General features: G+C 47.4%; 1 protein-coding gene across 10 annotated transcripts in view; it reads left to right on the forward strand.

The window, feature by feature from the left end:
- LOC128402960 (disintegrin and metalloproteinase domain-containing protein 2-like) overlaps nt 1-12,960 on the forward strand; it is a 95,823-nt gene that overhangs the window by 7,587 nt on the left and 75,276 nt on the right. For all 10 annotated transcript variants that reach the window (XM_053367439.1, XM_053367444.1, XM_053367440.1 and 7 more), the window contains 2 exons: nt 7,256-7,334; nt 12,817-12,893. In XM_053367439.1, coding sequence (XP_053223414.1) covers nt 7,256-7,334; nt 12,817-12,893 — 156 coding nt within the window. The remainder of the gene's footprint in view (nt 1-7,255; nt 7,335-12,816; nt 12,894-12,960) is intronic.

Consider the following 12,960-nt stretch of genomic DNA (forward strand, 5'->3'; position numbering starts at 1 on the left):
GCCTACCTTGAGAAACACCATGCGCCTATTTATGACCTTTAGGTCATCAACCCTCCCATCTCGACTCATGGAGATAAAGGATACCCTATGGTGGTTCCATTCTCTCCGCCCAGTGAGGGTATTTAAGGACGAAACTAGGAGGCAATTGGTCCCTTGCATAGAGTCAAAGCTAATGCGGATAAAGGAAACCAAGCTCAACACTAGAAATACTAATTGCCCGAAGGAAGAAAAGAACTTTGTAAGCCTAGAATTACAAGACCTGAAGAAGAGGCTAATGAGTATAAAGACTGAGATTTCTACCCAAAATATAAGGACAGTAGAGCCTAGAGCACAACATTTAAAGACGTCCAACAGCTCTTTATCCCATAGAAAGACATCAGTGCAACTCCCTGTTCCCTTTTCAAACGACACCAAATTAGGTGAGGAATTTGGCGCCTCCGACATTTCTATGGCAACAACACCTAAAGAACTCTATGTTGCTGACAATCTGGAGATATCCAGCACCAAATCTACATCTGGACCTTTGCCTAATGTTCCAAAAACTTATCAGAATGATCAGCCTTCTCTACTGTACTCCTGGCGAGACAGGATGGACAGATCTTTTGAATTCGAATCTGGCTCTTTGTTGGCCAGTGATCCACATTTTATAACACATACCTCATTAATACTTCCACAGCCACAGATAGAACCAACAATCCTCCAATTAACCCAGGAGGGAGAGGGGGATTGACAGTTAATGAAACACCATGGGACTGTCCCCCCCCCCCCGCTTGGGGTGCGGTTGGTTGGGTTTTATCTTCTAGGGATACTTACCCTATCAGACTTCCACCTCTTTCCCATACCATTTTGACCCAGGAGTCCTGGCCCAAGGATGACTTGTTATTGAGGGGATGTTACCCATCTATTGGGGAGGCTAGTATGGGATCTGGGATTTCCACAATTGAAGGGCTAGGGAGGAATGGCGGTGGGGCTAGATATCTCTATCGGCAAAGGGTTTCGAGATGCAGTGATCCTCGAACCCCTTCCAATCTACGCCCCATCCCAAGGGATGAGGGTAGGGAAAGCAAGGATTACACACCTCCGTCATTGGTGCTGTGCAATGCTTGGCAGGGGGTTGGACTCGATGGCCCTTGTGGTCTCTTCCAACTCTATGATTCTATGATTCTAGGTCCATAGGCAACAAAACCGCCACCATGTGTGACTTTTTTGTCTCGCAGGGGATTGACTTGGCTTGCGTGACGGAGATCTGGGTATGGGAAGGCGAAGTAGTCTCCCTACATGAGATAACACCCCCAGGTTTCTCTGTCCTCCATCAATCGCAGACTGTGGGTCGGGGGGGGGAGTAGCGTTGTTATTCCGGGAGGATTGCTCTTTCAGAGCACTGCCATCACCGGCGATCTCCGGCATTGAATGTGTTGGTCTCGTGTGGGGCCCAAGGAGAGCTTGGCTGTCTGGCTGGTGTACCGACCACCCAGCACACCTGCAGCCACCCTGTCAGACCTGCTGGAGGTGGTGGCGGGCTGGGCCTTGGAATTCCCAAACCTACTGGTTTTGGGAGACTTCAACGTCCATGCCGATGCCGCTCCCTCCTCACAGGCTCTGGACCTAGTGACTTCCATGGCAACACTAGGGCTCTCCCAGTTTGTTTTGGGCCCCACTCATCAAGCAGGCCACACGCTGGATCTGATCTTTGGGGCTGGCATAGATGTGATCATGCTCCCCACTGTGGAAGTGCCATGGTCTGATCACTACGCTCTGAAAGCCAAGATTGACTTCCCGCTCCTCCCCGGCTCGGGTGGCGAACCTATTTGGGCTCGTCCGCGAAAACTGATGGATCCTGATATATTACAACAAGCCTTGCGGAACCCTGCTCCTCCTGGCGACTCATTAGATGACCTTGTTGAGGACTGGAATAACCGGCTCTTGGCAGCCATTGATGAGATCACGCCTAAGCGCCCTCTGCGACCCCATCGAAACCGGGCACCTTGGTTTACTGAGGAGCTCTGGAAAATGAAGCGGGATCTCAGACGGCTAGAGCGAGTATGCCGACGGACGCGTAATGGAGCCTCAAGAACATCTTATAGGACGCTTATGAAAGCCTATGAGATGGCTATGAAAGCTGCTAAGAAATCTTACTTTGCAGCTTCCATTGCATCCGCTAGCTCTCGCCCGGCACAACTTTTTAGAATAATTAGGTCAATAACGTCCTTAGGAGGACAACCAAATTGAAGCACAAATTCGACCCACAGCTGTGAGGCATTCGCGAGCTTTTTTGCGGAGAAAGTCCTGTTGCTCCGCCGTGACCTCCCTGCCAATTTAGATACAGTGACTGAACTGGAGGCCCCTCGACTGACTTCAGGTCCAGTGTTGGACCATTTCGATTGGATACTCCCTACTGATGTGGATAGATTCCTCCAAGTTGGTAGGCCCACCACCTGCCTCCTTGATCCGTGCCCGTCTTGGCTGATTAGGGAGTGTCCAGATGTTGCGCGGACCCCCATGTTGAAATTATCAAGACACGGGGATATTCCCAGGGCAACTGAAGGAAGCAGTGGTGTGTCCACTCTTAAAGAAAACTTCATTAGATCCCTTAGGCCTATCCAATTACCGCCTAGTTTCAAATCTTCCATACCTGGGTAAGGTAATTGAGAGAGCGGTTGCTGAACAGCTTGGTAGGTTTCTGGAGGAAACATCGGTATTAGATCCATTTCAGTCCAGTTTCCGTCCTGGTTTTGGGACGGAGACGGCTCTGGTTGCCCTAACAGATGATCTCTGTAGACAACTGGATCGAGGCGGGTCAAGACTGCTGATCCTTTTAGATTTGTCAGCAGCCTTTGACATGGTCAATCATGATCTTCTGGACCACCGCCTCGCAGACGTGGGGATACAGGGCATAGCCCGTAACTGGTTGTGCTCTTTTATCTCTGGTCGGGGACAGAGGGTGGCACTAGGGAGGGAAATGTCGTCACGCCACTCCTTGGTGTGTGGAGTGCCGCAGGGCGCAATTCTCTCCCCGATGCTTTTTAACATCTTTATGCGCCCCCTTGCCCAGATTATCCGGAGCTTTGGGCTGGGCTGTCACCAATATGCTGATGACACTCAGCTCTATCTGCTGATGGATGGCCACACCGACTCGGCCCCGAACACACTGACCAGATGTTTGGAAGCTGTGGCTGGATGGTTTCGTGGGAGCCGATTGAAACTAAATCCTTCAAAGACAGAGGTCCTATGGCTAGGTCGGGATGGCATGGGGATGAGGGACCAACTCCCTTCTCTTGCGGGGGCCCAATTAGTGCCATTGCCTTCCGTTAAGAGTTTGGGTGTAATCCTTGACGCCTCCCTTTCCATGGAGGCGCAAGTTACAGCAACAGCCAAGGCGACATTTTTCCACCTTCGCCGCATCAAGCAGTTGGTCCCTTACCTTTCCCGCCCCGACCTGGCCACAGTGATCCATGTGACGGTCATCTCCAGGCTTGACTACTGTAATTCGCTCTACGTGGGGCTGCCCTTGAAGCTGTCCCAGAAACTCCAGCAGGTACAGAATGCTGCAGCGAGGCTCCTCACAGGGTCTCTGCCATGGGAGCATATTCACACAGTGCTTTTCAAGCTGCACTGGCTCCCGGTGGAGTACAGGGTCAGATTTAAGGTGCTGCTTTTGACCTTTAAAGCCCTTCACGGCCTAGGACCCTCGTACCTACGGGACCGCCTCTCCTGGTATGCCCCACGGAGAGCCTCAAGGTCCATAAATAACAACACCCTAGTGATCCCAGGCCCTAAGGAAGTTAGATTGGCTTCAACCAGAGCCAGGGCCTTTTCAACTCTGGCTCCGGCCTGGTGGAACGCTCTGCCTCATGAGACCAGGGCCCTGCAGGATCTGATTTCTTTCCGCAGGGCCTGTAAGACAGAGTTGTTCCGCCTGGCCTTTGGCTTGGAGCCAGTTTGATTCCCTCCCTCCCTCTCTTTTTTTCTTTTCCTTCTCCTCCTGCGATGAGGCTACATTTTAATATTTTAATGTTCCATTATTTTAATGTTGTATTTTATTTTTGTTTTTAAGTTGTAATCATTCATCTTGTTTTTATTATTGCTTGTAAGCTGCTCTGAGCCCGGCCTTGGCTGGGGTGGGCGGGGTATAAATAAAAAATTATTATTATTATTATTATTAAAAGGAAAAGAGAGATGACATGCGAGCTTGTCAGGGCTGGCGGAGGAAGCCTGCCCCCCCCCCGCCCCAAGGAGCACCTCAGGGAGCAGCGAACATTCTGCGCACAACCTGCCCGCTGCTCCCAGAGCTTGTCGGGGCTGACGGAGGAAGCCCGGGTCCCGTCCCCCCCAGCCCCAGGGACCACACATTCGCTCCATAAGACGCACAGACATTTCCCCTTAGTTTTTAAGAGGAAAAAAGTACATCTTGCGGAGCGAAAAATATGGTACAATATTATCAATAAAGAAATAACGCTCAGAGTACATTGCTTATTAATTACCTAGTACATCAGACACCCTATGGCAGTGATGGCCAAACTCAGCCCTCCAGCTGTTTGGGACTACAGTTCCCATCATCCCTGACCACTGGTCCTGTTAGCTAGGGATGATGGGAGTTGTAGTCCCAAAAATAGCTAGAGGGCCAAGTTTGGCCATCACTGCCCTATGTTGTCTCTTGAGAACATTCCTTGGCTGTCTTCTTTGGAAATTAATGGTTACCATTCAATCCAGTGGGAGGAATAATAATAATAATAATTTATTTATACCCTGCCCATCTGGCTGTGTTTCCCCCAGACACTCTGGGCGGCTCCCAATCAAGTGTTTAAAAACAATACAGCATTAAAAATTTAAAACTTCCCTAAACAGGGCTGCCTTCAGATGTCTTTTAAAAATAGGATAGCTGCTTATTTCCTTGACATCTGATGGGAGGGCGTTCCACAGGGCGGGCGCCACTACCGAGAAGGCCCTCTGCCTGGTTCCCTGTAACCTCACTTTTCGCAATGAGGGAACCGCCAGAAGGCCCTCAGTGCTGGATCTCTGTCCGGGCTGAACGATGGGAGTGGAGACGCTCCTTCAGGTATACAGGACCGAGGCCATTTAGGGCTTTAAAGGTCAGCACCAACACTTTGAATTGTGCTCAGAAACGTACTGGGAGCCAATGCAGATGTCAGGACTGGTCGTTGTCCTCTTCAGATCACCACACAAACGCTTCTTGTATTTTATAACTTTATTGCGTATTAACAAAACAATCTTATAAACGGTTCTTAACTATTCTTCCTCAGAGTCACTTATTTCAGATACCTTCTGAGCTCTGCTTCTCCGTGACCAGCCACCCTCAAAATGGCAAAGGCGCCCTTCCCTCCGCTTTCCCACTCTTTTTCCTAACCTCCTGGCTAGAGCTGGCTTGTATCTCCTCTCCTCCGAATCTGAGCTAGAACTGAACCCTTGCCTTTCCTGGGAACAGCCAGTCCCTCCCTGTTGTTCCTCTTGCTCTCTTCTGTTAGATTCACTGCTCTCCTTCCCCCCTTGGGGAATGCTTTCTCCCTCTGAGAAACTGGAAAATTCTAACTGTAACTCTTCCCTGTCAGCAGATCTCTCAGGATTGGTGTTATATGGTCCCGGTGGCCACTCCCAGTCACTAGTCTAGCTGCCGCATTATGGATTAATTGCAGTTTCTGCGTCACCTTCAAAGGTAGCCCCACGTAGAGCGCATTGCAGTAGTCCAAGTGGGAGATAACTAGAGCATGCACCACTCTGGTGAGGCAGTCCGCGGGCAGGTACGGTCTCAGCCTGCATAACAGATGGAGCTGGTAGACAGCTGCTCTGGACACAGAATTAACCTGTGCCTCCATGGACAGCTGTGAGTCCAAAATGACTCCCAGGCATCGCACCTGCTCCTTCAGGGACACAGTTACCACATTCAGGACCAGGGAGTCCCCCACACCCGCCTGCCCCCTGTCCCCCAAGAACAGTACTTCTGTCTTGTCAGGATTCAACCTCAATTTGTTAGCCGCCATCCATCCTCCAACCACCTCCAAACATTCACACAGGACCTTCACCGCCTTCACTGGTTCCAATTTGAAAGAGGTAGAGCTGGGTATCATCCGCATATTGATGAACACCCAGCCCAAACCCCCTGATGATCTCCCCCAGCGGCTTCATGTAGATGTTAAAAAGCATGGGAGAGAGGACAGTACCCTGAAGCACCCCACAACTGAGAGCCAAGGGGTCTGAACACTCATCCCCCAACACCACTTTCTGAACACGGCCCAGGAGAAAGGAGCGGAACCACTGTATAACAGTGCCCCCAGCTCCCAGCTCCTCAAGACTGTCCAGAAAGATACCATGTTCAATTGGATCAAAGGCCGCTGAGAGATCCAGCAGGACCAGGAAACAGCTTTCACCTCTGTCCCTGGCCAGCTGAAGTTCATTGACCAGCATGACCAACGCAGTTTCAGTACCATGGTGGGAACTGAATCCCGATTGGAAGGGATCCAAATGGTCCGCATCCTCCAGGTGTGCTTGGAGTTATTCAGCAACCACCGGCTCAATCACCTTGCCCAAGAATGGTAGATTTGAGACTGGGCGATAGTTGACCATATTGGCTGGATCTAAAGATGTTTTTTTAAGAAGCGGTTTAATGACCGCCTCTTTCAGCGGGTCTGGGAAGGCTCCCTCACAGAGGGAAGCATTCACCACCCCGCAGAGCCCATTGCCCAGCCCTTCCAGACTTGCTTTTATGAGCCAGGATGGGCAAGGATCAAGGAGACAGGAAAAGCAAACCACTGCAAAGGGAGACAACATTGTCGTGAGAACAACCTTCCCTCCATTCCCTGACACTGTGATCATAGAATCATAGAACCGTAGAGTTTGAAGGGACCCCAAGGGTCATCTAGTCCAACCCCCTTGACAGAGGGCCATTCGCCCTCTGCTTAGAAACCCCCAATGAGAGAGAGCCCACAACCTCTCAAGGGGATCTGGGCCTCACTTATGGGAAGCACTGCAGTAAAGATCTCTGCCTCCATCATTGTGATAGGCAGTTTGCTACTAGTATTTATGAATGCTGTACCTCTTCACTTAGCACTGCCAGCAAATTTCAGAAGCATCCCCCGTTTCTGTTCCTCAGCTTGCTAGGTGACAAAGACAAAGTACAGTGCCTTAGGGGATCTTCATTAGTTACCTCTTCAACCCAACCCTATGAGACTTTCCCCAGAGGGCAGTCAGTGATTCTTTTTGAAATGCCAACATAAATATCACTTTGTTGTTTTCTTCACAGAACATTTTTGCCCAATGACTTTTTGGTTTATACATACAACCAAGGAGGCTTTGTCCACCCCAATTCCCCACATATTCAGGTAAAGGTTCTTAATTGTGTTTGGATGTCATTTCAGACATTGCTTGATTGATTTTAAGTGTTTGTACACCACTTGTCAGATATACAAAAGCAGTGTACAAAATTTTGAGGCAATACAATATTGTTATGGGTGTGTGGGCTACCATGACTCTTCTAAATTCCTGCATGCCAGATTCTGCACCCCCCCCCCCAAAAAGCAGTGTAAAATACAGGCTAACCCTGATTTTTCCTGATGGAGAATTCCCTGGCAGAGAAGTCAGAAAGACTGATAAGCAGCAAAGCAGAGGCTGTGCCAGCTGCGGGGGGGGGGGGGGTAGTTAGCAAAGACAATGCCAGAGTTGGGTAGAAGAAATTTCAGAATTTTCTTGGGCCTAAAGTAAGCAAACAGACAGAAAGTGTTGGTTTTGCAAACTTGAAGGCGGCGGGGAGTGGGGCAGGGGGTGGGAGATGCCAAAGCATGAAGTGAGTGTGGAGGAAAATCCTCTCCAGTCTGGAAGCGGCAAGCAGAAGGCAGATATGCAGAGTTATGGCTGAGGTCTCTTTAAAATCTGACACACAAGAGATCCTCTTGGGGTTTAATGCTGGGATTCCCACCCATCTAGAATCAGATTGTATGTATGTGTAAATAAACCATATATCATAAAGACACCCCATTCTCCACTGTGCCTCATTCCCAAAAGAAAAGTGTGCCTGCAACCCCTGGAATATCACACTGCTCATGGAGATTGGGGTGGTGTGTAACAATAAAGATTTAACTTCATTACAGAAGAAGATTGTGGGGAAAGGGCATTTTGAGATCAGATAAACCCTTCAGTCTGAACATTGCAAAAAGCCTGGGGGAAAGTAAAAAAATAAAATGCATATGGCATTTGTAAGAGGTGATGGGGAAGCTTCTCTGGTGAGCAATTTCCAAAGGAGGGGTTTCACAGCAGAACACCCCACACCCCCCAGTTACCTCCCACACCTTGCCTCAAATAGCCCAGGGACTCACAGAAAAGTCTCAGAAGAAGTTCTCAACAGTCAGGTATGTTCATGCAGGAAGAGGCAGCCCTTGAAGTAACTTGGTTCCAAGCTACTTATTTGTAAAAATGAAATAAAATATTATTATTTATTTAAATAAATGTATGAACCAAATAATCATAACAAACCCTCCTAAGTGGTATGCATAAGATCTTGTTCTTCCTCAAAATGATTACATGGTGGGTCACAACAAAATTTATTTTTATTTTATTTTATTTTATTAATTTCTATACCACTTTATAGTTTTAAGAAAAATCTCAAAGTGGTTTACAGCATATTAAATCAATAAAACATAAATAAAACAATCTGAAAAAAGTCAAATATAGAGTATACAGTCAAAGCAACATAACAGAAAACTAAAATGTTATCTTAAAGATTTCAAAATAAAACATTACAAAGGAGGTCAACTACAGAATACATATTTAACAAAGTAGGGCTGGGTGAGTGTGGGCCCTGCCCCCTAGGCCAGGTGGAAGGGAGTGGCCTTGTAGGGAGTGGCCTTCACACTCACAGCCAGGTAATGTTCCTCCAGCCTCATGAGGAGCCTCATGTTAAGCAGCACAAAATAGTCATAGAAATACTAAAGCATCTAAAATTCCTAATTCAGTTTTGTATATAACATTATGATGTCTGCCCTGGTCCCGAAAGCTAACCATTGTTGGTGCTCAGGAGGAAAAGTGTTCCACAACCAGGGGCAGGGAGGTGGGGTTTCCGTTGAGAAAGCCTCATTAAACGTTTTGGTAGCTCAGCTGCATATGGCAATGGTACCACCAAAAGGACCTGCCAGGCAGATCTCAGATCTTGGGCGGGATGGTACAAGGAGAGGTGCTCCATCAGGTAACTTGGCTTGAGGCTTTATGTGTCAAAACAAGCACCTTGAATTAGGTCTGAAAACTTATGGAGAGCTAGAAAGCTATGCTGGTGAAAAGCGTTCTTCTGTATGTCCAGGCCCAGTTAGTAACCTAGTTGCTCTGTTATGTATTTGCTGCACTTTTTGGACCATCTTCCAAAGCAGTCCCACATACCATGCACTGGAATAGGTCCTAAGGGGGCCATCCAGAGTCTGGAGTACATTGTCATCAATATACTGATGGCACACAGCTCTGCTTCTCCTTTACATCTGCAGATGAGGCAGTGGAAGTGCTGGGCTGTTGTCTTGCCTCAGTAATGGACTGGATGAGGGCCAACAAACCAAAGCTCAATCCAGATAAGATGGAGGCACCTTTAGTGGGTGGTTCCCTAGAGCAGATGGCTGAGAGGTTGTCTGCTCTCGATGGGGTTACACTTGCTCTGAAGGAGTTAGTACTGTCCATGAAGAAAGAATGGGCCATGATAAAGAGACTTAGTGGTTTTTAATGGTAGGTGATGTTGCTGTGTTGTATTATATTATTTATGTACATTGATTTATTTTTTGGAGTTAAGAATAGGACTGGGATAAATTGTGTTCGCTGAGCCCGTATTTTATACAGTCTGTATATGATGTTTGTTATTGTGAGGCGTGATATGCCTAATAAAGGATTTTGAATTTGTAAGGAGTTAGTACAAGCTTGGGGGTGCTTCTAGATCCATTGCTGCCACTTAAGGCTCAAGTGGCCTCGGTTGCATTGAGTGCCCAGCTGCTCCCCTATCAGGACAGGCATAGCCTAACTTCTGCAAACTATGCTCTGGTAACCTTTAGTTTAGATTATTGCAACCCATTATATGTGGGGTTGCTTCTGAAGATGGTTCGGAATCTTCAGCTGGTGCAGAATTCAGCAGGTAAAGGTAAAGTAAGGGACACAGGTGGTGCTGTGGTCTAAATCACTGAGCCTCTTGGGTTTGCTGATCGGAAGTTTGGCAGTTCAAATCCCCACAACAGGGTGAACTCCCACTGCTCTGACACAGCTCCTGGCAACCTAGCAGTTCGAAAGCACACCAGTGCAATTAGATACATACAGTAGGTACCATTGCGGCAGGAAAATAAATGGCATTTCTGTGCGCTCTGGCTTCTGTTGCGGTGTTTCCATTGTGCCAGTAGCAGTTTAGTCATGCTAGCAACGTGACCCAGAAAGCTGTCTGCAGACAAATGCCAACTCCCTCGGCCTGAAGCAAGATGAGCGGCACACCCCATAGTCGCCATCCAAGGTCCTTTGCCTTTACCTAGAGGGCAGCAACATGAGAATGGCTGGGGTAGCTCCCTGCTTATGGAATGCTCTCCCAGGGGGGCTCACCTGGCAGCTTTGTCACATAAACAGAACAAAGAAACAGTGGGGTCACTTAGAGGAGAAGATGGTGAAATGCAAACAGGGGACACAGAAAGGGCTGAACTCCTCAATGCCTTCTTTGCCTCAGTCTTCTCCGATAAAGAAAACAATGCCCGACCTGAAGAATTTGGAGCAAATGATTCAGCAGAGGAAACACAGCCCAGAATAACTAAGGAGATAGTACAAGAATACTTGGCTAGTTTAGATGTATTCAAGTCTCCAGGGCCAGATGAACTGCATCCAAGAGTATTAAAAGAACTGGCAGATGTGATCTCAGAACCACTGGCAGTCATCTTTGAGAATTCCTGGAGAACAGGCGAAGTCCCGGCAGACTGGAGGAGGGCAAATGTCCCTATTTTCAAAAAGGGGAAAAGAGAGGACCCAAATAATTACCGCCCAGTCAGTCTGACATCAATACCAGGGAAGATTCTGGAGCAGATCATTAAGCAAACAGTCTATGAGCACCTAGAAAGGAATGCTGTGATCACCAATAGTCAGCATGGATTTCTGAAAAATAAGTCATGTCAGACTAACCTGATCTCGTTTTTTGACAGAATTACAACCCTGGTAGATGAAGGGAATGCAGTGGATGTAGCCTACCTTGATTTCAGCAAGGCATTTGACAAGGTGCCCCATGATATTCTTGTAAAGAAGCTGGTAAAATGCGGTCTTGACTATGCTACCACTCAGTGGATTTGTAACTGGCTGACTGACCGAACCCAAAGGGTGCTCATCAATGGTTCCTCTTCATCCTGGAGAAGAGTGACTAGTGGGGTGCCACAGGGTTCTGTCTTGGGCCCGGTCTTATTCAACATCTTTATCAACGACTTGGATGATGGACTCAAGGGCATCCTGATCAAATTTGCAGATGACACCAAACTGGGAGGGGTGGCTAACACCCCAGAGGACAGGATCACACTTCAAAACGACCTTGACAGATTAGAGAACTGGGCCAAAACAAACAAGATGAATTTTAACAGGGAGAAATGTAAAGTATTGCACTTGGGCAAAAAAAATGAGAGGCACAAATACAAGATGGGTGACACCTGGCTTGAGAGCACTACATGTGAAAAGGATCTAGGAGTCTTGGTTGACCACAAACTTGACATGAGCCAACAGTGTGACGCGGCAGCTAAAAAAGCCAATGCAATTCTGGGCTGCATCAATAGGAGTATAGCATCTAGATCAAGGGAAGTAATAGTGCCGCTGTGTTCTGCTCTGGTCAGACCTCACCTGGAGTACTGTGTCCAGTTCTGGGCACCACAGTTCAAGAAGGACACTGACAAACTGGAACGTGTCCAGAGGAGGGCAACCAAAATGGTCAAAGGCCTGGAAACGATGCCTTATGAGGAACGGCTAAGGGAGCTGGGCATGTTTAGCCTGGAGAAGAGGAGGTTAAGGGGTGATATGATAGCCATGTTCAAATATATAAAAGGATGTCACATAGAGGAGGGAGAAAGGTTGTTTTCTGCTGCTCCAGAGAAGCGGACACGGAGCAATGGATCCAAACTACAAGAAAGAAGATTCCACCTAAACATTAGGAAGAACTTCCTGACAGTAAGAGCTGTTTGACAGTGGAATTTGCTGCCAAGGAGTGTGGTGGAGTCTCCTTCTTTGGAGGTCTTTAAGCAGAGGCTTGACAACCATATGTCAGGAGTGCTCTGATGGTGTTTCCTGCTTGGCAGGGGGTTGGACTCGATGGCCCTTGTGGTCTCTTCCAACTCTATGATTCTATTCTATTCTATTCTATTCTATTATCTTTAGCTGCCAGGCAAGAACATATTCCTCTCCTCCCAGGCCTTTGGCTGATTAAACAATCTATGGCCTTTTAAATGGTGGGTGGTGGTTATTGTTTTTGTTTGTTACTATCTATTGTTTGTTCCTATCTATTGTTACTATACTATCTATTTTTGTGTTTTTACATTGAGAACTGCCCTGTGATCCTCAGATGAATGGGAGTGTACACATGTTATAGATAATAATAATTCACATGAACATCACAAATAACTGTGGCTAGGCTCTCTCTTTCTAAGACAAGCTGTCACCAGCACATTGACCTGAATGGATGGAAGATGGTTAGAAGCACAATTCTGGGGGAACTGAAACTGTGGGGCAGGAGGGTGAGGGTTAAAAACTGCATGTAAGGCTAGTTAATAGAGAATTTCAATTGTGTAAATGCTGCATCAATTGCTTTTTTCTAATTTAAAAAAATATCTTTAGAGCGAATGCTTCTATCAAGGATACATACAAGGGTTCCCAAACTCTGTTGCAATACTCAGCACCTGTTATGGGCTCAGGTAAGAGATTTCAACAGCCTAAATCAATTATCTGTCAACCCTAGCAGCAACCTGTCTCTGGCATAAT

Source organism: Podarcis raffonei, chromosome 15, assembly GCF_027172205.1.
Source record: "Podarcis raffonei isolate rPodRaf1 chromosome 15, rPodRaf1.pri, whole genome shotgun sequence".
NCBI classification, from domain to species: domain Eukaryota; kingdom Metazoa; phylum Chordata; class Lepidosauria; order Squamata; family Lacertidae; genus Podarcis; species Podarcis raffonei.